The sequence below is a fragment of the Psammomys obesus genome, unplaced genomic scaffold, assembly GCF_907164565.1.
Source record: "Psammomys obesus unplaced genomic scaffold, mPsaObe1.curated_primary_1811, whole genome shotgun sequence".
Classification (NCBI taxonomy): Eukaryota; Metazoa; Chordata; class Mammalia; order Rodentia; family Muridae; genus Psammomys; species Psammomys obesus.
In genome coordinates this window covers 14,288,290-14,310,872 of record NW_026596244.1, presented here as the reverse complement: position 1 = coordinate 14,310,872, position 22,583 = coordinate 14,288,290, and the positions used below count along the sequence as shown (strand labels likewise).

At 48.3% G+C, this 22,583-nt stretch overlaps 1 protein-coding gene across 6 annotated transcripts in view; it reads left to right on the top strand.

Annotated features, from left to right (window-relative positions):
* The window catches only part of Dclk2 (doublecortin like kinase 2), a 119,943-nt gene that overhangs the window by 70,240 nt on the left and 27,120 nt on the right, over positions 1-22,583 (top strand). For 2 of the 6 annotated variants that reach the window (XM_055596596.1, XM_055596600.1), the window contains exons 3-8: positions 4,625-4,727; positions 8,864-8,959; positions 9,876-9,923; positions 13,580-13,674; positions 21,171-21,246; positions 22,025-22,133. In XM_055596596.1, coding sequence (XP_055452571.1) covers positions 4,625-4,727; positions 8,864-8,959; positions 9,876-9,923; positions 13,580-13,674; positions 21,171-21,246; positions 22,025-22,133 — 527 coding nt within the window. The remainder of the gene's footprint in view (positions 1-4,624; positions 4,728-8,863; positions 8,960-9,875; positions 9,924-13,579; positions 13,675-21,170; positions 21,247-22,024; positions 22,134-22,583) is intronic. The other 4 variants (XM_055596599.1, XM_055596601.1, XM_055596597.1 and 1 more) reach the window with 3 other exon arrangements.

The following is a 22,583-nucleotide window of genomic DNA, read 5'->3' as shown; positions in this document are numbered from 1 at the left end:
AAACAAGAAACAGATTCCCAGAGTGCCAGCAGGTCCGTGCTGGCCTTCTTTGCGATACTGTAACAGGGTACAGAGCACAGTCGGTCAACAGGGGAGAAGACTTCAGTGGCCATGGTCTTAGAGACCTCAGCCCACGATGCTCAGCCCTCGTGGTGAGGGGCCACTCCATGGCAGAAACTTTTGATGGCAAAACCTTCCTGTTTGGAGAGAAAAAGGAGAAGGGTGTGGAGCCGAGGACTTTCCATTAGAAGACCTCACCTCTTCGTGGTTCCCCAGCATTCTGAGAGTTCTACCCTCGGGTTCCCCAAGCCTTTAACATGTGAGGGTGGGGAGGTACTGGGGAAACTGGCACAGCACAGCCTCCTTAGGGCCTCACGGGGCACTGGGCCTGGAATGCTGAATGCTTGCGTCTGACTTCAAGCCTTCCACCTGTTTGCCTTCTCTTCAACAACTGAAGAGAAAGGAGGGCTGTGGCAAGCCGTTAGGAACCTGCACAGAAGTTATGGCTGTTCTCTCTTCACTGTGACCTAATTCATCGTCTACTGCAGCATAGAAAAATGACTGTCGTAAGCGGGTAAACATCCCCATTGGTTCGGAAAGCTTGGGCAGGCTCTTGTCATATTCCGAGTGTCTCAGCTGGGTGTGTCTCTGTTGGATCCTACTGCTGGATTAACCGTGCGCTTAGTAACCGCCCTCCTGTTACACAGCTGTAACGGCCACGGAACAGTTCCTTAAATTAAAGAAGTTGGAAGCAAATTAAGATCTTCTCGATGAATATGTTTTCCTCTCACTCTTGTTAAATCAAATTTTATTCACAATATTTTTTCCTTAGGTTAGTGACTTGTATTATACCTCATTGTTAATTTCGTTGTTTTTTTTTTTAATGAAAATTGCAAGGAAAAAAAATACCACTTAGAATTCAAGTATTTGGAATAAGTTGTAAAACATAAAAGTAGTATTTGAGTGACCAAATATGAAAGTATGGGAGCTATGTAGAGATACATTCTGACAAACGGTTCTGTGCGTGTACGTGCTGCTGTGTGTACCTGTATGTGTACACAGAAGTCAGAAAATGTCGAGTGTCTTTCTCTATCACTTTCTGCCTTAATTTCCGAGGTAGTTTTCTTTACTGAATCTAGAACTCAGTGTTGCTGACTGGCTGGGGAGGTCTGCTCTCTGTTAGAGTCCACAGGCCATGCTTGCTCATGCCCCACTCTTACGTGGATACTTAGGACTTGAACTCGGGGCCTCTTTCTTGCAAAACAAAGTCTCTCAGTCATTGAGCCATCTCCCTCCCTTGCTCTTCTGTTTCACTAAGTTAAATTCTTTCTGCTCCTTCATTCCCATTTTGAAGATGGAAAAACTGAACCTAATAGAGGATAACTATCTTGCTCGAGATTGTCCATGTGAGTTTGTGAGTGCAGGCACATGCATGGGGGGTAGGGGTGGCCGTGGGCTCAGCACGGGTCCTTGTCCCTGAGCAGGACAACCTGTGCTCATCTGATTGTTCACGGGGCTTGTACCTGAAGTGAGAAAGGACAGGATGAAGTGGAAACTTTGCCTTCCGTGAATACTGGCTTTTATCCATCTTCAGCTAAACCTTCAGCTCACCGCTAGGTTTTATTTCTGTGCAGGCTCACAGCTTAATCAGAATAATAATGACAATCCCTAGCCTAGTCCGTGTCTGCTTTGTGAAAAAGGTAAACAGACCTGGCCTCGGAAGCAGCAGTGGTAGGAAGAGCAGCTCCTGCTCTTGTTTTTCTTTCATGCCCGCCTGTTGCTTTTGTTCTTCCTTCCAGGTTTAACCAGAGCTTCTGGTCCATCCCCAGGCGGCGCTCGTCACTCCATGGCCCCTGTAACATAGGAGGAAGCTGTGCCCCACCCGTTGTCCAGTTCTCACCAGCTCTCCCTTCTGAAGTCCAGCAGGAGAACAGTCAGAAGGGGTTTTTTGTGTCTTGCGTGTTTTTATCATCTGTGTTCACAGCGGGTTTTTTTTTTTTTTTTCCATTTCTAAGTAGATATAACCCCTTGAAATGCTAATTCTACTGCAAAAGGTAGAAAAAGAGGTTTTGATTTTTCTAAAATGCCCTACGGGCTGAAAAGCATCTTTCTAGTTTCACGACTGAGAATTTCTCCTGTGCTGGCTTCATTTCCCTGGTGTGCCTTCAGTGCTGCCCTGCAGACCTCCTCCCTCCCTGTCCGTCCGTCTGTCCCTGCCTCCCTCCCAGGAGCCTAAATTTCAGGCTGTGATCGGGTGAAGGTGCCTTGGCTTTTGCTCATTTCCTGTGTCCAGTGTGACCCATCTTTTTCCTCTGACCTCTCTGGCTGGATAACCCTCATCTCTTCCTGGGGAGAGCACCCACCTCACCCCACTTGGTGCTTGTCCTTTTGTAATCTAGTCTTTTTGTTTGTTTTCTCTTACATTTTAAAGTCAGGCTCATCCAGAGAAGCCGCTCTTGTCTGGTGCTCGGCTCCAGTGGGAATCGACTCACAGCACACTTCAGTTATCAGAAAACATGTTGGACATCGGCCAATGCCACAGTCCCTCCTCAGCCTTCTGGGGTAAGGACAGAAGGCTGAGGAGGGGCACATCCTTGGTGGCCGCAGACCGTGGCACTACAGGTTGGCCAGGAAAGCTGCTGAGGGGCTGAAGAGGCAGCGGCTGGGCGGGTGAGGAGCAGTTACGGCTCTCGCCCAGCATCTGAGCCTGCTTGCCAGCCCTGTGTCAGTTGGCTTATACATGCCTGACACTGCTTCAGTGGGACGAGGCGTTCTCTTGGCTTCTGCAGTACTCACACTCGAGTGCACACGCTCGTACGTGGGCACAGATAGAGTCTTCTGAGAAGAGGGACCCGCAAGTGAAAAATGCCTCCTAAGATTGACCTGCAGGCAAACACCGGGGTGGGTGTGAGTTGGGGGGAGTAGTTTGTTGGTTACTGGTGGGCGGGGCTATCGCTGGCCGGTAATCCTGGGCTGTATAAAAAGGTAAACTGAGCAAGCACGCCATGATTTTCCGTCGGTCCTCTCCTGGCTTTCCTTCATGCTGGACTGTGTCTGTAAGATGAAACAAGCCCTTCTCCCCGAGTTGGTTTTGGAGAGTTTTACAGTAATGGAAACCCAACTAGAACAGTGTATGACTCAAAACTTAATAAAGGAAAACCAAAACAAAGCACAGCTCCTGTGCTAGAGGAAACCCGTCACGGTTGAGGGAACAGAGGAAACGTGGGGACAAGGTAGAGGGGTCGGGTGCAGTGACAGGCGTTTGCGCTGGGGCTGTAAGTGGCGAGGCCGCATCAGGCAGGAGAAAGGGTGAATGCGAACAGAGTGGTGGGAGGGCCTGCCGTGGGAGCAGAACCACGAGTGACTCCCAGCAGTGTCGTGTGGGTAAACGGGTTTGCGCCATTAGTGTCCGAGGTGCGAGCAGCGGCAGGGCTGGCAGCGGAAAGGCGACGGATGGGTGCTTTGGAACACCATCTACCCACAGGAGCTGGGATAATGGGAAGAAACTGTCCATGCTGACTGTGAGTCTCTAACGCCAGCCTGTCATTTGCGGTATTCATTGTTGTAACCCAGCTCACTCCGTATGTCTATGCACTGTATTCTCTGTGGAGACTTGTGTATTTGTTCCAGTAAAAAGCTGGCTTGTGACTGTGGGGTTGGAGGTCCTGCTGAGACTGCAGAGAACTTCCAAGTGGTACAGTAGGTTTAAAAAAACAACACGTTGTTATTTTGGAAGTAAAGCAACTTTCACAAGAGAAAGTTTATATGCAGCTCCATGTAAAAACATGTTGAAAGTAGAGTTTGTCATAGCTGGGCCCGGTTGTGCACACCTGTAATCCCAGCATTCAGGGAGGCAGAGGCAGGTGGATCTCTGTGACTTCTAGGCCAGCGTGGTGTATGAGATCCAGAATAGCCAAGGCTATTCAGAGAAACCCTGTCTTGAAAAACAAAATAAACAAACAACAACAAGTTAAAAAAAAAAGCTAAACAAAAGAAAGTAGAGCTTTTCTGTATCAAAGTTCTGGAAATGGCTCTGTTGTGGCCAGTAGGCTGTTGAGCTTCCATGGCCCAGGCTTTCTGGGATCCAAAACCGATTAGTGTGGAGGGGCAGCTTTTAGAAAACTGAAGGTGTAAGTTAGCACGTTAGGATGGGCCAGGCAGAGCCTGGAAGTCTTAGTCTCACAGTCTTCCCGGCCTCGCTGCTGCTGACGAGCAGCACGAGCGTTAACACGCGGAGCCTGTGGTCTAGCAGGCATTGCCCCAAGCAGTTTGCACACCCAGGGTGCTGCACGGGAGAACAGGGTCGCCATGGCCACGGCAGGACGGGGCAGTGCTAGGAGAGAACACTGCCGTCTGCCAAGGGATCTGGGGGAAATGCGCATCTTACCTGGGCACCGGCACCCGCTTACCAGGCGTACCGGCGTCCGCAGGAGCCTGCATCCTGCTGTGCTGGGGTCAGGGAACCTGGGAAGAGCTTTGTGAACGCACAGTGCTGCACAGCACAGCACAGCGCACGGGTCTGCTCCCCGACAGTGTTGTGGGTGAAGCTTGGAAAGTATGCTTGATTTTTGCTGACTTTTACTGCACTCTAATGTTTCTAATTTCTTGGGTGTTTTTTTTCCAGGTTACTTGTCTGCAAGACTTTTTTGGTGATGATGATGTTTTTATTGCATGCGGACCTGAAAAATATCGTTATGCCCAAGATGACTTTGTCCTGGATCACAGCGGTGAGACATTTCATTGACCATCTCGTTAGCTCCTGAAAAAAGAAAGCTCAGAAGTTAGTGACTCACACATGTTAAGGACCTGGGTAGACTGGAGGAAGGTGCCCAGGCATGGGCGGTGGTCCCTGTAGTCCAGGAGGCTGAGGCAGAAGGGTCACGTGACTCTAGGAGTTTAAGGCCAGCCTTGACAACATAGTGGGACCCTCTCTTTGAAAACCTATATTGAAGGCTAATTAATAAGCTCTCCATGGTAACTATTTGATCTGTTTTGTTTGCAGCTTTAATAAAAATAACTCTCTCATGGGTGGGATGAAAATGCCTATTTCTTGATATTTATCTATTAATGTAGTTTTAACTATTATTTAATGATTTAAAATGATACTGATTTTAGGGAAATGGCTTTACCCTATTGTGTTAATTACTGTAAACCTACTATAGTAAAAATTACTGTTTTAGCTTATCCAAAACTCAGCTTTGAGTAGAAGTCAATATATTTCACAGAGGAGTGCGGGAGATTAGAGCTGTAATCCCACTCTTCTCTAAATAAGGAAAGATGGCGTTTAGAGATCAGATGGGTGATAGAAATAGATCACCAAGATGTAGTGATGTGAATGGTTATTTGAATTAGGGAAGTCGGAGTCTGGAGGAATGGCTTGGCAGCTAAGAACCCGTCCTGCTTTTGCTAAGGGCCCAAGTTTAGTTTCTAGCCGCTGTATTGGGGGGCTCACAACTCCAGTTTTAGGGGATAGGGTGCCCTCCTCTGGCCTCTATGGGCTCTGCACTCAGATACACATACCCCATACAGAGATGCGCATAATTTAAAAAGTATGATAAACCATGCTGGGCAGTGGTGGTGTGCGCCTTTAATCCCAGCAACTCAGGAGGCAGAGGCAAGTGGATCTCTTGAGTTTGAGGCCAGCCTGGTCTACAGAGTGAGTTTAGGACAGCCAGGGCTACAAAGAGAAACCCTGTCTTGAAAAAAATGTAGATAGATATATAGATATATAGATCTTTTAAAATCTGAGAATGGACACACTCTGTATTGTTAAACTGTCATGTGTAAAATCTTCTTTTCCTATGTGTTTCCCAAGTATTTGCCCATCAACACTTGTACGTTTGTTTTGTTTTTCACGTCTGCCAAGTGTCTTTAAAGGCTTCTATACTGTGTCACTCTGTTGGAGTGATTTTGTCAGTTAAACTGCTGGGAGCCTTTAATTGTAAAATATACTTTTGTGTCCTCTGTGCTGATAATCTTCCCTATTCCTGTGAAACCAGGATCGATCAAAATGCTCATTTACCTGTCAACTGTATTTTACATCTTTATTGAGTTTAGTTTTTAGTTTCAGAATGATTTTGTCAATAAGTAGACATCTTGAAAGTCAAGACACTGAAACTGAATTCCGTCTTCTAGAGTGTAGTGTTTTCTTTGGTTAATGGTGTCAGCGTGAAAAGCAGAGCTCCCTGAAGAGAACAAGAGACGGTTTATTCTGGAGCCAGATATGAGCGATCATGGCCCAGGAGCACAGATTCGGGTTACTCCAGTTGCCTTGGCAACAGCTTCGTGACATTTCTGGAGTAACAGGACAAAGAAAGCCACAAACCAAGACACTTTTAAAACACATCAGTCGAACTGTCCGGCAGACAGGTGACAGCAACGCAGAAAAATCTGTTGCAGGCCTCAGGTGCTATCTGGTGAATTCTTGTCGTTTGCATTGGTGAAGGCTAGGGCTCTGTGCATGTATTTCAAAAAGATTTGCCTAGTAGTCACCAGAATGTTAGCCAGCACACACAGGCTGGCACTGAACTGTTACCAGGGGCTGAGATAGCCCTGCCTCTGCACCCTTCTGCCTCCCCACAGTCAACATTCTAATCAGTTGGTCTAATCAGTGAGAGACTTAGTCGCTGGAGGTGGGGTTACTGTAGCAACGACAACAAAACATTGTTAACTCCTTACACTGTGTGAATGGGCCGGACAGCTGGGGCCTTCGGTGTAGTAAATTATCTGAGCTAGTTGGAGCATCTGGTTTTGTTGTTGATGGAAAAGGTGGCTTTTGATGGCCTCTGACAGATAAAATAGAAGCCCTGTTGATTCATCCTTTACACTTTCTAGTTATTTAACCTTTTTCAAAATAGGAGGGATAATGGATATTTCATAAGGTTTTGTGGGGATTACGTGAATGAATATGTAGCAGCTAGGCGCCCCTGTGTATCTTGCTGTCTTTGTTATTGTCGGTATTATAGCAGCATCATTACATGGAGAACCTTTACAGTGAGAGTGAATTTCAGACTGAATTCTACAACAAATACATTTATCAGGAAACAAAATTTTTTTTAAAAACATCAGTTGTTTAATTGTGTTGTTATCTTAAGAGCTCCAGCTTTGAATATCACACATTAAAAATGCATTAGAACACTAACAAAATCAAAGGAAACATAACATATGTTTGAAAACCCACCAAAACAATAAAGAAAAAGGGAATTAAAAAAGGAGTGAAAGAAAGTGTGTTGTGGTGCCAGATGACTTTAATTCTCTCACTCGGGAGACACACAGGCAGAGCTCTGCGAACGAGGCCAGCATGGTTCACCAGCACGGTTTACTCGGTGAGTTCAGGCCAGCTAAGGCTACATAGTAACACCTTGTCTTTAAAACAAAACATTCAAAATGCATAGAATTCTGCTAACCCAGTGGTTCTCAACCTTCCTAAAGCTGTGACTCCTTAATACATTCCCTCATGTTGTGGTGACCCCTAACCACAAAACTATTGTCATTGCTATGTCATAACTGTAACTTTGCTGCAGGTCTGAATCATACTGTAAACATCTGTGTTCTCCAAGGGTCTTAGACACACCCCCTGTGAAAGGGTCTTTTGACCCCCAAAGGGGTTGCGCCCAGAGATTGAGAACCAGTGTGCTAACCTAAGGTTGGTCAGGTGAAGGCCCCTGACTCCTAAGCCTGGCCGTTTCCCAGGGTTCTGTTTTGGTGCACCCTGCTTACTGTCCCTGAAATGTTTAACAGTCTCCTCGACACACTTTTGAGACAATGGGACAATGGGACGCAATCCACAGTGCTGATGGCTTAGCAGAAACTAGCTCCGCCCCGTTTATATAAGGTTTGATTAGAGCCTTTCAGATGTTAAGTAAGCTCCCGTGGCGTCTATTCCCCTGATTAGAATACTTCACATGTTAATTTACCACCCCTGGGGTATAGATTAAAATTAACTTACTTTTTAATCTTTTTGCATAAATTGAAATATTTTGGAGTAAATGATAGACAATATGTTATCTAATTTATCCCTTACAACACCCCAGGGAATCACATTTTATCCTCAGGCTAAAGTGTTAGGGGTCTTCCTCGTTCTTAGCAATGGTTGAGACCGAGACCCTTTCAAGCCCGCCTGGCTGCAAACCTCTTAATTACTCAAATGCAAAGCGCAGTTGCAGCTCTCTGTTCTGGCTCTCCACATGCTGCTTTGTTTGGCGGCTAATGGAAAGGTCAGTGTTACTGTTTAAAGCCTCTTTTCTCAGCTTTGCTCTTCTAATAAAGAGATCGTAAGTCAGAGTTTCATGTTAGTAAGATGATCCCAGGACTCGAGGAGGACAGTAAATTCCGGTCCACGCTGCCTATGAGAAAGCTGCTGGCGTGTGGGTGTGAGCGGTCCGCGCTCGCAGACCGAGGAGTGTCTGTGTCCACTAAGAACTCGGTCCAGTGACCTGCGGTCTAACTGGAGGTGTGAACCTCACGGGCACGTTAAGAACAGTTAGAATACATTGAATTCATGAAGCTCAGGCCGCCAGCTCGCCAAGTTCTGGGTTCAGTTCACACCACTGGAAAAAGAAAAGGTGGGATGGGAGAGAGCCAGAACAGCAATGGGCTGTCAGGTGCGGGACGAGTAAGCGTATCATCTCCATCATCCCCGCAAACAGCCAGCACGGCGGCTCACCGGCCCACCAGCCCAGCGGGAGAGCTCCCCAAGAGAGGCTTGCCTCAGGTAGGGGCCAGTGCCCCCTGACTTCCTGGGTTCACTTGACTGCATAGTGCTTGCCCACGAGTTTGCTGACAGCTGACTGTAGCCGCGTGAGGTGTGCCTTGGTCAGTGCTGGAGTCTGCTTTACCTGCAACGCACTTCTGTCCTTTACAGAATGCCGCGTGCTGAAGCCCTCTTACTCCCGAGCCGCCAAGTACTCTGGATCCAAGAGCCCAGGGCCGCCTCGCCGCAGCAAGTCCCCAGCCTCAGGTAGTAACGGCCTCCGTGGCCTCGCTCGGGGGAGGGCGTTCTCTTGAGTTTTCTCCAAGTTTTATGACCTAACAGCCTTGCCGGCTTGTGTACAGCCAGGTTCCAGAGCAACAGTAGACAGTGAGATTTGTGAATCGAAAGTTCTAGAGCAACGATAGTAAGATTTGTGAGTCAAAAGCGGCCGATCTGCCTGCCGAAGGTGTGAGTCTCCGGGACGCCTGCACTTGGTTCTGCACTTCCTGCACGCCTCACGGTCTGCTCTTCCACTGGTGTGCACACACATGTATTCCACGTTTTGAGCCATGTATGCTGTAGTTTGAATTCTGTGCTGTGTACTCGTGGATATTTATCTTCTGAGAATTACCTTTTCCTGGTGTAACACACAGTGTTCCGTACAGACATGTATTTCCTTCAAAACTTCCACAGTCTTTTCCTTTTTCAGTTCCTAATAGTAACTCAGAAAGGATTATTCTCAGAAGGGATTACTTAAGTTCTAAAACTTTTATATCCAAATCCTACAAACTTGTCAAAGTTTATACTGCTTTAATATTTGTAATATTAAAAACACTCATTCTATCTCATTAAGTTGATATTTATGAACTTAGAGTAATTACAGATAATTTTACCCTTTAATTTATTGTTAAGAAAATGATTTTAGAGGAAAAAAAACCATTTCTTTTCGCAGGCAGCATTCTTACTCCTGCCCAGCCTGCTGCCCCTTGAAGTGAACCAAACTTTCCTTTCTTTGGAACCAAATGCCGATTTGACTTGCGAGGCCGCTAGACCTGCAGGGCCCCCTGACCTGTCTGCAGGGCTGCTCGCAGAGCGCCCCTCCCCTAGGGCGGGCTGTGTTGCTGTCTTTTAGCTGCTGAGTAACCACTGTCCTTGCTGTCCCCTGCTCTGTGCGTGTGTACAGTAAAGAGGGCTGGCTTCTGCAGCGCCTACTCCACAGCCAGATGCCCAGGTGAGCCAGGCCCTACAGCTTTGTCGCTCTGCGGGGTCTGTTTCTGTCTTCTGCCGCATTTCTGTTCTCCTCGCTCCATCTCCATGAGTGTCCCTGGCCTTCCCCGGTGCACGTCTGTGCCACATGTGATGATTTGCAGTGCACGGACGGGCCAGTTAGCCTCCCTGCTCGCTACCCAACCACTCAGCTAAGATCGCTGACTGCTGTCTGTGCAGCCGGAGCTCAGTGGTCTGCGAGGCCGTCACCTCCGTGAGGGCTGGGTTCCACTGAACAGAAAATGTTCTGTGACTAAACAGGCTGAAGTTTGTTAGCAGTAAAGCCACGGCATGCTAACCTCATGCTCTGTGCACTCCTGGGGTAAAGGAGTCATTACAGTTTTCTAACTCTCTACTCATGACGCCGGGGCCAGAATAGGAGAGTGAAGTGTTTCCACACGTGAAGGCGGCCGCCACGCTGCATCTCTTTAGTTGGGAGGCGGTGATTTTCATATTTCTATACTCACGCTTTCTAGTTTCACTTGGGTTTTTAAGGCAAAGTGTCTGCCATTAACCTTATTTTAAATGGACTCCATAGTACCTTAAAACTGGAAAAGCTAATGGAACATAATGTGTTTGGATGTAGTTTTCTGGCTGAATTATTCCTAGCTTTTGTTTCAGGTGACAGGCTTATCTACGCTTACCATGTCAGGAAAGTGATTAAATGAAAGTAGAGCGCGCAGCTCTGGGCTCCGGTTGATTAATTCAGCTCTGTCCCCTGAGGTGTTAGGAAGGAACTCCCTGAACTAGGGACACCTTCCCAGCACAGGGCCATCTACTATTCTGTGACGAGGCCCAGGACAGAGTTAGATGATGATGTTTTGTTGTTTTTTTTTTTTTTTCTTTTAATCTGAACTTGCAATGCTTAAATAATGACTGAAGACTAGTGCTTTGCTCTGCAAAGTCTTCACCTGAGTCTGAGTCGGCCTCAGACTCCTCAGGGAAAGCTGTGGGCTCTGAAGACCACGTCTCGGAAAGCGAGCGGTCTTTAGCTGAGGCTGGAGCCCGCTCAGCACATTAGAAAGCTGCCAGCCACTGACTCCAGGACACACTGCTGTGTTAACCAACAGTGTTTCTCCTCACTCTCTGACAAGAGGTGGAGGATGTTGTGTCACTGTAAGCTATGCCAGAAGCAGTGGAGCCCATTCAGAGGTCCTGCTGTGCCGCAGGCCTGTGCTCCGCTGTCCAGAAGGCCGAGGCAGGAGGTTAGAAGTGAGCCGGTACTGTCACAACAGCAATGACAACAAGGACTGTGAGAGATTGATTGGAATTTCAGACAGAGCTAGTAACCTTATAATACTGTAATTATAGTACTGCTCATGCCAGTGTGATGCTCGAAGGTGCTGCCTTGAGTGACATTTCTGACTCCACTTGATCCTCCAACAAAACTCCGTGTAAATAGCTAAATAGTATGTTGTGAACACACAAATAGTAGATACCGTAAATGGTCAGTCTTACCTGTAGTGCAAGTCTTACAGGCCCTGCTCTTAGGGACTGGAGCAGGGGCTCAGCGGTCCAGAGTGCTGTAGAGAACTCACGGCTACAGTAGCCTGGATCTTATGAGTTATTTGGGGGTGGGGACGTGTGACTATTGAGTTGGTTTAAACTCCCAGCACCGAGTCCTCTTAGCTAGGAAGTGGATTTTTAGGAAACCTGTCTGCTCCAGAATCGGCTATGCAAGGAGCTGATTTTCCTGTTGGTCCTGCTCGGCCGCCGTCTCGAGGCAGCCTAGCTCAGGGTGGCTCCAGATGGCCACAAGGGAAAGCCACGTGAAGGCTGGCTGTGAATTGGCCACCTGTACAGATGCTTGATCCAGATAGAGGTTTTAAAAAAAGAGGCACATTTTGTCTGTACTCACAGCAAGCTTTCTAGCATACTGCCCAAGTGATCCCTGTTTTACGTGAATCCCCTTGGAAGAGAGTTTTAGAGACTCTGAGAACAGAGTTAGGCTCGAAGGTCATCTGAGCCCAAGGTTTCCCAAGTCTCCCCGTTTGCACAAACACGGCCTCGCGCAGCGCCTGCATGGAGAGCAGCCAGCTTGCAGCCAGCACGTTTTTATCACTCTGGATGGCCGTGCGTTCTGGGATCTGGGCAAATTCACCTGACAACTGTCCACCGTTACGGTGTCTGCGGAGGCTCCAGGCCTTAAAGTCATTTCCCAGAAGTAGCTGATGGGCTGGAGAGGTGACTCGGGCAGCACGAGGACCTGTAGGGCCTGTGCAGACCCGAGTGCCCCGGTAGTCACATGGCTGTCGTCCACGCAGACCTCTGGGCCAGCCCGCCCAGCTGAGTCTGGGCACTTGCGTTCAGCGAGGACCCCTGTCTTAGAGCAAAGTGGAGGTCTTTGGCCCCTCATGACATATGCGCACACATGAAGGAACAAATGTAACACGCACATGTGCGCGCACACTTGTGCACACACAGGAGCATCTGGACAACCAGGTGTTGTAGAATTAGGGAAAGTGCAAGCTCTGGCTGATCATATGTGCTACTTGGTGTACAGTTTCTGCCTCCACTCGGGCGCTGACACTTGAATCGCCTGTGCGTTCGGACGCTTGACTCAGACGATGTAAAACAGCACTGTCTGCCCCCTTAGTAAAAAGTGGATTTCACTTTGCTGTTCACAGGATGATGGCAGCTTCTTCTGCTGTGGGCGGAGGGTTACTTTTGAAGTAAGAGGGATTACAAGTACTTTTAAGAGGAGAACAATCTACTAATCCCAGATACTAACCGCCAGCTCATGAGCTCGATGCAGAAACAGATCTGGATGGTGGGATTTGGGGGCTCTGCAGCTGGAACCTCGTCTGCTCCCGCTTTGAGCAGGGTTTGCTGCACTCTGCTCAGCCTTCCTTTCAACCAAAGACGCATGTGGAGGTGTGGGCAAGGGCACATAGAAAGGGCCAGGATTTTCTAAAGAATGGGGAAGGTAAACTGGGAGGGAGCTGGGAGGGCTGTAACTAACCAGCCTGTGTTAAAGTGTTTGAACAATTCCTTTAATGGCCTTCAAGCAAACAAGTGTTATAAGAAAAAATAGTCTTTCTTTTTCCATGAGGAAGAGCTGCAGGCTGGGGTTGTGGTTCAGTGGCAGAGCATGTGCTTGGCAGTGTGAAACAGTCAGCTCGGTTCTTAGCTCCAAGCCAGAGTGTGAGGAAGGCAGGCACACACAGGTGCGCTTGTGTGTTTGGACTGCTGCTTGACCTGAAAGAGCATTTCTCTGTGACTGATACGAGTGTGCACCACGGTAAAGATGCCTATTGGCAGTTGTAATGGCCTTCACCAGAGACCGCCGCAAACACAGCAGCCAGCCAGCCGTCTGTGTCTTCGGGAAGGCAGGCAGCGTGGGCAGCGTCTCCCACTCTCACCTGTAATTCCATGATCGTCTTCTACATCTGTTTATATCATTGTTGGGACACTCTTACTGTAAATTCTAATTTCGCTCCTTGTCTGACTTTGTCTGTAATGCAGTAAGAGATGTGGCTTCTGCTTTTGCTGGTTTGTCACCTGCTTGGGCTGCAAGCGAAGCACAGCTTCACTGGAGCCATCTTGTGCATGTGCTTAGTGTTTTCACAATTCGGTTGTCTGGAGTCTTGATGGCTGTTTCCTTTGCTGTCTCCTGGTCAGTGAATGGAACTCCCAGCAGCCAGCTGTCCACTCCCAAGTCCACCAAGTCTTCCAGCTCCTCTCCAACCAGCCCAGGAAGCTTCAGAGGATTGAAGGTACGGAGGGGAGAGGCGGCGCGTGTGGCCCTGCTGTCTGTGCGGGAGCTTGTCGGAGCCTGCTGGTCCCGGCATCACGGTAGCTCGGCTCCTCGGCACTCTCACTGTGTTCAGATCCTGTGGGAATGCAAGGTTGGGATGGGTCGGACAGAGTGTGAAAGTATAGTTTAGCAAATCATCGGTCGTTGTAAACGGTTTGCAGTAGTGAAGCTTTGGAACACAACGTAATTCAATTTAAAGACCCTTTGGAATCGTGGTTTTAATATGGTTAACCATTTGCCTTTTTGAAGTGTAAATCATCAACATAGCATTTACTCCTACAGGAAGGTAGCACAAGAGAAGCATGTGCTTTTTTGTGAGGAACTTAGATGCAAATAGGCATCAATTATGATGTTAAAAATAAAGAACTGCAGCAAAATTAGTGGTTGGAGAATGTTAGAGCACAAGGCTGAAATTTTAACAAGTTTCCTTTGATTTAGTAAATCCTAGTGTTTTAAATTTATAAAATAGGCCTGATAAAACAGCAGTAAATAATTGCTACTAAAAAAATGAATGTTTTTTTATTGACACGACCAGATTGTTTATATATAGTAAAGAGCTTTGAAAACACTAAAGTCTTTTCAAAGCCGCGTAGACATCCGTAGATTGGCTTCCTTCCCTAAGTGTGTGGTTGTATCTGATAAGCAGTCACTAGGCACAGTCTCTGAAATGGTCCAGGAAGTTCTCTGTAGGGACGTTGAAGAATCTTTCTATTATTACAATGAAGGGCGAGGGCTGCTGCTCGACAAGGAATGAAAAGCCACCAAGTCCGGATCCCTGGGAGAGGTCACACTGAGTGTAAGCTCAGCTTGCTGCCCTGGGAAGGACGTGAGAACAAGACTGATAGTGAATTTAGGGATAGGAGATCGTGTATTTGTACTAACTATTCACACATTAGAAGAACTGGCCAGATGTGGTAGCTCCAGTTTGTAATCTCAACGGGCAGGAGGCAGAGGCAGGGGGATTGGTGCAAGCTCAAGGCTAGTCTGGTTTGCATGGTGAATTCCAGGCAATGCAGGGCTACAGAATGAGGCCCTCTCTCTCTCTCTCTCTCTCTCTCTCTCTCTCTCTCTCTCACACACACACACACACGGGGGGGGGGCAGGGACTAACTCATTTGGTGTGTGTTTGCCTTGCATGCACAGTGCCCTGGGTGATCTCCTGAATGCTCCTGGACGTGGAAGCCTGTTATTCTAGCATTCAGTAGGTGGAGCAGGAGGACCAGAAGTTCAAGGTCATCCTTAGTGACATATCAAGTTGAAGGCCAGCCCGAGCTACATGAGACTCTGACTGAAACTGAAACACCAATTGAAACAAACAAAAACACAGCACCCCCACCAAACCGGTTAGCCTGTGAGGGGCATTTTATGTTCACACCTTAACGTCTCGGTGTAAGAGGTGAGCGCTGACCTGCGGAGAAGCCGCGCTGTGGCAGGGGGTTGCTGGGATTTGAAACAGAGCCTGCCCCTGTGTGAACTAGCACCCCAGGCCTGCCCGGACGGCTGCACACAGCAGTGTCGGAGCCAAGTGACCCGAGTTAGGACAGTGCAGGCTCCCAGATTTGTCTGGCTTTTCTGGAGAGCACGGGCTCACAGTGCCGGTCGCCTACGCCTACGGAAGCAGCAGGCCCCGAGGGCCGCGCAGGCCCAGCTCGCCGGGTGTGCCGACTCTTGGTGTGCTTGTTTCCCTTTCATCCTTCTTCAAAATTGAAGAACTCTGCAAGGGTCCCTGCCAATCCCAGTTAGGCCCTGGTGACGGAGACCAAAGTCTTTGGCTCAGAGGATTCGGGTAGAACCAGAGAACCCTCCGGTGCAGCCTCAGGCACGGTGAAGCTCAACCCCTCTTGAGTTGGCGCTCTCTCTGCCTCTGCCTCTCTCCGTGTCTCTGTCTGTCTGCCTCTGTCTCTCTGCCTCTGTCCCTCTTTCTCTGTCTCTCTCTCTCTGTCTCTCTTTCTGTCTCTTTCTCTCTGTATCTCTGTCTCTTTCTGTCTCTCTTTCTCTCTGCATCTCTGTCTCTCTCTGTCTCTCTCTCTCTTTGTCTTTCTCTCAGCAGACACAGGGTGTTGTGGTTAGAAGCCTAGACTCCAGTCAGAGTGCCTGGGGATGGTGTTGGTGTGGCTCCTCACTGGCTGTGTGACCTTGGTCAAGTCCTGTTGCCTTTTCTATAGGGAGAGGGTTCGTGGCTCACACTGAAGCAGTGATGGACTAAACACAGAGAAAGCACTCAGGTCAGCTTCAGTATTCTCACTGTAACCGTGGGGTTTCCAGGTTCGGTTCCACAGGAAAGAAATTCCACATGAAGTACATAAGTGTGTAACAATGTATCAGAAGGAAGGGTTAGCACGAGAGAGGCCAGGCTGAGTTTTTCTCTTTTCTCTCTGTGTTTTATGTGTTTAAAAATGTGCTGACCAAGAGCCCCTTGCTCAAGAAAGTTAACACGTTCAGCTCTTATGTATCCTAAGTGACATTCTTGGTTCCCAGGGAGCTGCAGCTCCCATCACCTGAGGGGTACATTGGAAAATGAAGATTCTAGGACCCCCACCACAGGCCCAGCTCTCTGGGGTAGAGGTGAGGGTTCAGAAGGTCTGTGGCTAAGGGGACGGAGGAGCAGGAAGAAGGGTGGGAAGCCTGCCTCTTTCTCCTTCCTCTCCTGCCATTACTGACTTTCTGTCCAAATTGCCCGTCCTTTGTCCTTTTCACATAAGTCAGCACATACCAGCTTAACAACCACAGACGCTTCCTCACATGTTCTTAGCAGCTGGACTCTGAGGAGCAGGCTGCTTGGGTGGTTCTGGGCAGGCTTTTTCATTCCTAGCTGGCAGGGTACACATCAAGGTAAGAGTCTCGAGGCTTGATGGGAATGGTGTTTCCTCTTCTCAGGAGATATCTTCCTTTGTTGACAGTTGGTTTGGAGCCAGGAGACTATTCTGGAGGAGGGCCCCATAGAGTACTGCTGCTTTCTGTCTTGCATGTTTTAAAGACTGGCTGGCAACCATAGTCTCCTGGGCTGCTTTCCGCCAAGAGAGCGCATTATGTTAATGAGCCATAAAAGGTCACTGCAGACCTCTCCTCAGCCCCTTTCCTCTTTTGCCCCCTGAGTGCCAGCAACAAACAAGATAGGCCGCACCTCCAGGCTCCTCCACGTCTCCCCCTTAACAAACCGTCTCCTCTTCCTGTAACTGGCTGAAGTCTGTATTGTAGAGACACAGGAACGGACCTCTGGACCCAGATCCATGCCTGTTAGAGCTTAACTGGCCTTGCTTCCTCCCTGTTGAGACTCCTCCGTGGATTGGCTTTCTGCCCTCAAAAGGTGGCTGCTGGCTTTGGCTGACTGGCATCAAGTGACAGCTCTACAGTTCTTGTTTTTGTCACCTACCATTGGCAGCCAGACTGTGATTCCCACAGTATCTCAGGAGTGTCCTGGGTCAGCTAGTTCAGCTCAGGAGGAGGCATCTGGGCCCTCTCTGGAGACTGGCTGGCTTGCAGGACTTCTGCGTTTTCATCTTTCTGCCAGCCGCCTAGAATTTTTGTCATCGGCTGCCCTTCTTCTCCATCTGATCTCTCCACACTTCCTGTCCATCTTCCTGCCTGAAGGTTCCGCAGTCTCTCTCCTCATCACTTTTCCTGCTCTGTTCTCTGTCCTGACCTTTTCATCCTGCTCCCTGCTGATCTTTTTTCTTCTAGTCTTGAATCCACTGCTGACACTGCTTTTTCTCTTAATCCTCACCTTCCTGGTTTTGTCCTTGGCCTCAGCCCGCAGGCTCTTCTCTTTGCCAGGGCACCTCAGGGGCCCCTGGATGTGGCTGGCAGCTTTCTTCTGCTGGGTTACTTACTGTCCTTAAATCACAGCATTTGGGGCAGGGGCCAGATAGGCAATAAAGAGCACTAAATATGTCATCAACTGCCAGACAGATGAAGAAAACATTTCCCTGAACCTTAATTCATCATCTGTGTGAACTAAAGACTTAAAAAGTTTGGAGTCGGAGCACATAGTTTTAAATGCTTGAGTTCTGGAGCAGAGGTATGCTGAGCGCTGGGAGCAACAAAGCGCATGTGAACATGACCCAGCCTCCTGAGATTAGAAACTGATGTGCTGACGTTTATCTGATGGTGTCTCCTGGGTCTGCTGGTGGTGAAAGGTTTCCCAGATTTGTGAGGTGCCGTCAAAGCACTGGTCATATCTAACCTGATTGGCAGAGCTAAAATGTAACGCTCTGACCTCCTGAACTTGGGACCTTCTTTTCAAAGCTGTGAAATGTAAATCCACAGTAGCTGCTGACCTTAAGACATTTTTGCTTTTCCCTGGAGCTTTGGCTTTTCTGGTGTTTTTAAAACTAAGTTAATAATTTTCAGAACTAGGAAGCTGGCCGTGCCAAGGCCCTTTTCCTTTGCCCAGAGACACTGTCCTCTGACTTCATCTTTGAACGTAACTGATTTTGTTAGACAGAAACAGAAACAAAGAGGCGGATTACATAGTTTTAAAGACTTTGGTGCCCTAACAAAATAAATCATGACATTGAATACCAGGTTCTGTTTGTACATGGTGGTTGCTCAGTTGGTTTGTTGAGTTTGGGGATAGTTCAGCCTTAGTCTGGGCTGCAGCCCATTAGGGTGAGATTGGGGGTTGTGTGTCACCATAAAATCAGTGAATAGAAGTTGGACTTTATTTGAATATAACCAACACGTGTCCGTAGTCATGCCTCTTGCTCATGAGCGTTGGAGACTAGAGGCTCTTCTTGGAGCATGTTGGCAGTACCTGGGTGGGTGAGCCTGGCCTTACACAGTGGCCAGCCGTGGCACCATGGGTCCTAGAGGTTATGAAGCCCACCGTGAAAGCGTGCAGACTTTCACAGTGTCCGCATTATAGTTTATAATACTGCTAGTTTCTTACTCCAGTTCAGTAGCCTAGATGTCGCCTGAGGCCTTGCTCACGGATGTGATGAGGTTCTAGCTGATTGTGGCTAACACAGAGAATATGGAGGGTTCATCATGTTCTATCTGACAGCAGTGTTTCCTATTCAGTAGCAGTCTTTCTGGGGGGTGTGATGAAAAGCCAGGTTTTATGGCCCTGGTGAGCCAAGCTTCATGGTGAGGAAGCCAAGTGAATATAATCAAAAGCTGGGTAACTGAAGGTATAGCCTGGCCTAATTCTGGGCAAAGCAGCTGTGTCTGCTTCAGGCCGTCAGCCCCTGACCTGGAGTGGCAGGCTTCAGGGAGTGTTCTAACTGTTCCCCGTTGTCTCCTCATAGACTTACCAGCCACCATCAGTAACGGTCCTGTCTCTTCACCTCTGCGTCCTTGTAAATAGCTCAGGTGGTTGCTGTAGATCCTGCTAAACAGTGAGAAAGGATAAATTTCTATATTATGTCATAATGTTTATTTCTCATTATGCCCTGGCCTCGGTTCACCTATGTTACAGTAAAATTATCCCCTTTAATATTATTTTTTCCATGCCTTTTTTTTTTTTTAATAATGAAAGCCTTATTTTCAAGTGGAGGAATATATTGAATAACTCACTCCTATTAATTCACATACAGGGATTTTTGAAAAGCTTTAGCACTTAAAAAATATCAACCTGAGAGTTGAAAACGGTTGCTGCTGTCATTATTTGCTAAAAAGCTACAACTGCTGGTGACTCACAGGAGCATCTGTTGGATGCTCGTGGACCTGCCCTGCCCCCCCCCCCCCCGCAGGTGCCTGTGCCTTCCACATTCCCGCTTCCCATTTGGCTCTTCTTGAGAGCACCAGCAACCCTCGCTGTTCTTGTGCTGGCTTCTTTCCATGCTTCTCGTCACCCTAGAATCCCAGTAGCAAGCAGGTGTGTGATCATTTGGCAACACAAGGAATTGGGACAGGGAAGGGGGGTGCATGTGCAAAGGTCTCTAGTGCGTGCCAGCTGTGTGGCGCTGCATTGCCTGCTCAGCCCTTGCCCTCGGGGAGCTTCCGGCCAGTCCTGGAGTCAGGCCGTTCAGACCAGGGGAGGGACTTAGAAGAACATTCCCTGCTTTGAGGATGGCTGGGCCCGCAGGGCCGAGGCTGGTCCTACCATCTCAGAAGACTAGGCTTGTGTCGGGAGGGAGTTCTAGGTGCTAGGTACCCACGCCTGGCCCAGCCAGGTCAGGCTGCCTCATCCAGGCAGTGAGATTTAGCTGTGTGGCAACCAGACCTGCGTCCATTGTTATTCATTGGAATTTGGTGACCCAGCCCCTGGTCACCAAACTCAGAGTCTTGGGGGTAATAAGGAGGGCTCTTCTTATTTAGCTTTGAGATTTAACTTTGCAGAAGGATTTTCTTCCTCTCATTGTGTATTCCCTGCAGAGTTAGGCTGCTAGGAATGATGGCACATGGCATACTCCCAGTGTTCAGGAGGCTGGCGGTAGGGGCACTCGTGAGTTCAAGATGAACAGGGGGTATGCAGTAAGAGCCCTGTCACACGCACAGCTGGGCTGATGCTGGCTTCGGCTGGATCTGTTATTTCTTTGGCGATTTTCAGTCTCGGAAGGACTGTGTCAGGGCAGGGTCAACCTGGACTGGCTGGCATGACACACTTTAAACCTGTTTCCCAGACACTTGCTGCAGCTCTGTGCCAGGCCCTGGCAGGAGAGCACTGGGAGCTGGCACTGGGAGCTGGTGCTCAGCGGTGTTACCAGGCTGAACGAATGTCAGTCCTCCAAATGCCAAGATGGGTTCTGCTGCTTCGCCTTCTCCTAGCAGAGTCTTAGACTTGGGGATTTAAGTAAAATAACAAAGGAAATTATCTGAGTTAATGTAAGTGTAAAGCTCACAAGAAAAGGTATTGTGGGAAGCACGCTGACCAGGAGATGGATGATGCCGGCTGAAGGTCTGGGCTTACGTTGTTGGTAGAACAACCTGCTGGGGTTCTGGAATCCGCAGGTTTCCCTGACGGTAGTTTGGAGTGAGCGGCCGGATGAGGTTGGATGGTAGTCAGAAGGAATGAACTGCCTTTAAACTGTCTTTTCTCTGAATTTGCTTTTAAACATTTCAGCTTGTAGGGGTGTGCTCTTGTACAGAGCTACCACCAGTGACGCTTTCAATTTCAGTGCCAACGAACAAATCAAGTAGGACAAGACAGAAACCTCAAACTCTGAAAATGTGATTGTTACTTACTTGTTTGGAAGTAAAATGATTGGACTAAGAGCCAGACACTTGGTCTGTAACTTTAGGGTTCTGTGTGGTCTTGAGGCAACATTTGCTTTAATTTTGGTACATTTACAATGTCAGTGTTTGTGTTTAACTCTGAATTGAGACTATATCTGTGAAATAAATTCATTAATGTGTTTTGTTGTATAACTCGAAGAGAGATGAGAAAAAATTCTGTATCACTGCGTGTATCAGCCATGACATTATAGGAAGGCTGTCTGTGACGGTCTAGGGGAGGACTAGGGAGCTAATGATTTATGATCGTGTGCTAATACATAAAGCGTGTTTTCTTCTCAGCAGATTTCTGCTCAAGGCGGATCTTCCTCCAATGTAAATGGTGGCCCGGAACCTGACCGTTGCCTGAGTCCTGAAGGTGTGTCTCAATCTGCTCATTACTCTTATAAAGGAAACCGTCCATCTGAACTTGGCCATCAGAGTCCCGTTGGTGCCACATTCCTCCTAAATAGGGATGTGACTGTGTCACCTGCTAGTCCAGTTTGTCTTTTGAGGTGTTGAGAGTAGGCTCACATCAGGGTACGCAGTGTCTCTGCCGTTAGCCATTTGCCCCTGTTTCAGATCTTAGATCTGGCTTTCCTCCTTTTGTTCTTGTTGGTTGTATGCTCACAATTCCTAGCTATTTTTCAATTCTCTCAATTAGATGAGCACAAATATATCCCGCTTTGCCTGGCAACAAGATACATTGGCTGTGGTCTGATGCCAACCCGCTTTTATGAGAAGGCTTTGTGCCAGGAGTTGCCTCAACACAGGGTCTTATTTTGATAGTATTGTCTTTACCAGAGGAAAGGAAAAGTCTTCAGAGCTTCTCGGTTGACTTCACCCTCAAGTCCTCCCTCTTCCCTGAGAGGAAAGTTTTGGAAAGCTCAGGTTAGAGGTCCCCCTGTTCAAGCATAATCCTTTATCATTCCAGGACGTGTTAGGCTTTTGCTTTTCATGAGTTTCTGATGCTTATCAACAAGGTCAAAAGTGAAGTGGCAATTCGGGCATTATGTTTAGGAAATACGCTGAGTGACTTTCTCCATTTTTGCTGTAGACCTATAAAAAACAGCGTTGCATTTCATTATTTTCCACGTGTGTAGGACAGCAGCCAGCACTGGCATCCCTTCAGCCTTTGCCTTTCTCCCTGGCTGCAGGTGTGAATGGGAGCAGGAGCTCTGAGTCATGCGCCCTCCTGGAGAAGTACAGAATCGGGAAGGTCATCGGGGATGGCAACTTCGCAGTAGTCAAGGAGTGCGTGGACAGGTGAGCGGCTGGCCGTCTGTCCCTGCGAGCGTGGCTGTCGCTCTGGAGTTTATTCCTAAGTCACCGAATGAAGGGCCTTCCTGGGACCCGTCTCTTTCCCTTTCCTGAAAGAATCTGTTCTTACAACTAGCTCTTTGGCATGGCCATAACTGCTTGGCAGAAAACAGTTACATACGTAAAGTTGTTTTGTATGGATGTGGTCTAAAGGACATACCAGAAGTCATCCACCAGCCTGGAGAAACGTGAGGAGGGAAAGGAGCCCCTGGAATAGGAGCACATCTGTAATGTGGCCACAGCGGGCTCTACGCAGTGCGCACTGCCTTACTTCACTGCACCTCGTCAGCAGTGCCCCAGCCCATGCTGAGCCGTGGGAGCCAGCGAGGCTGTGGATGCGAGAGCCAGAGAGGCTGTGGATGCGAGAGCCAGCGAGGCTGTGGATGCGAGAGTCAG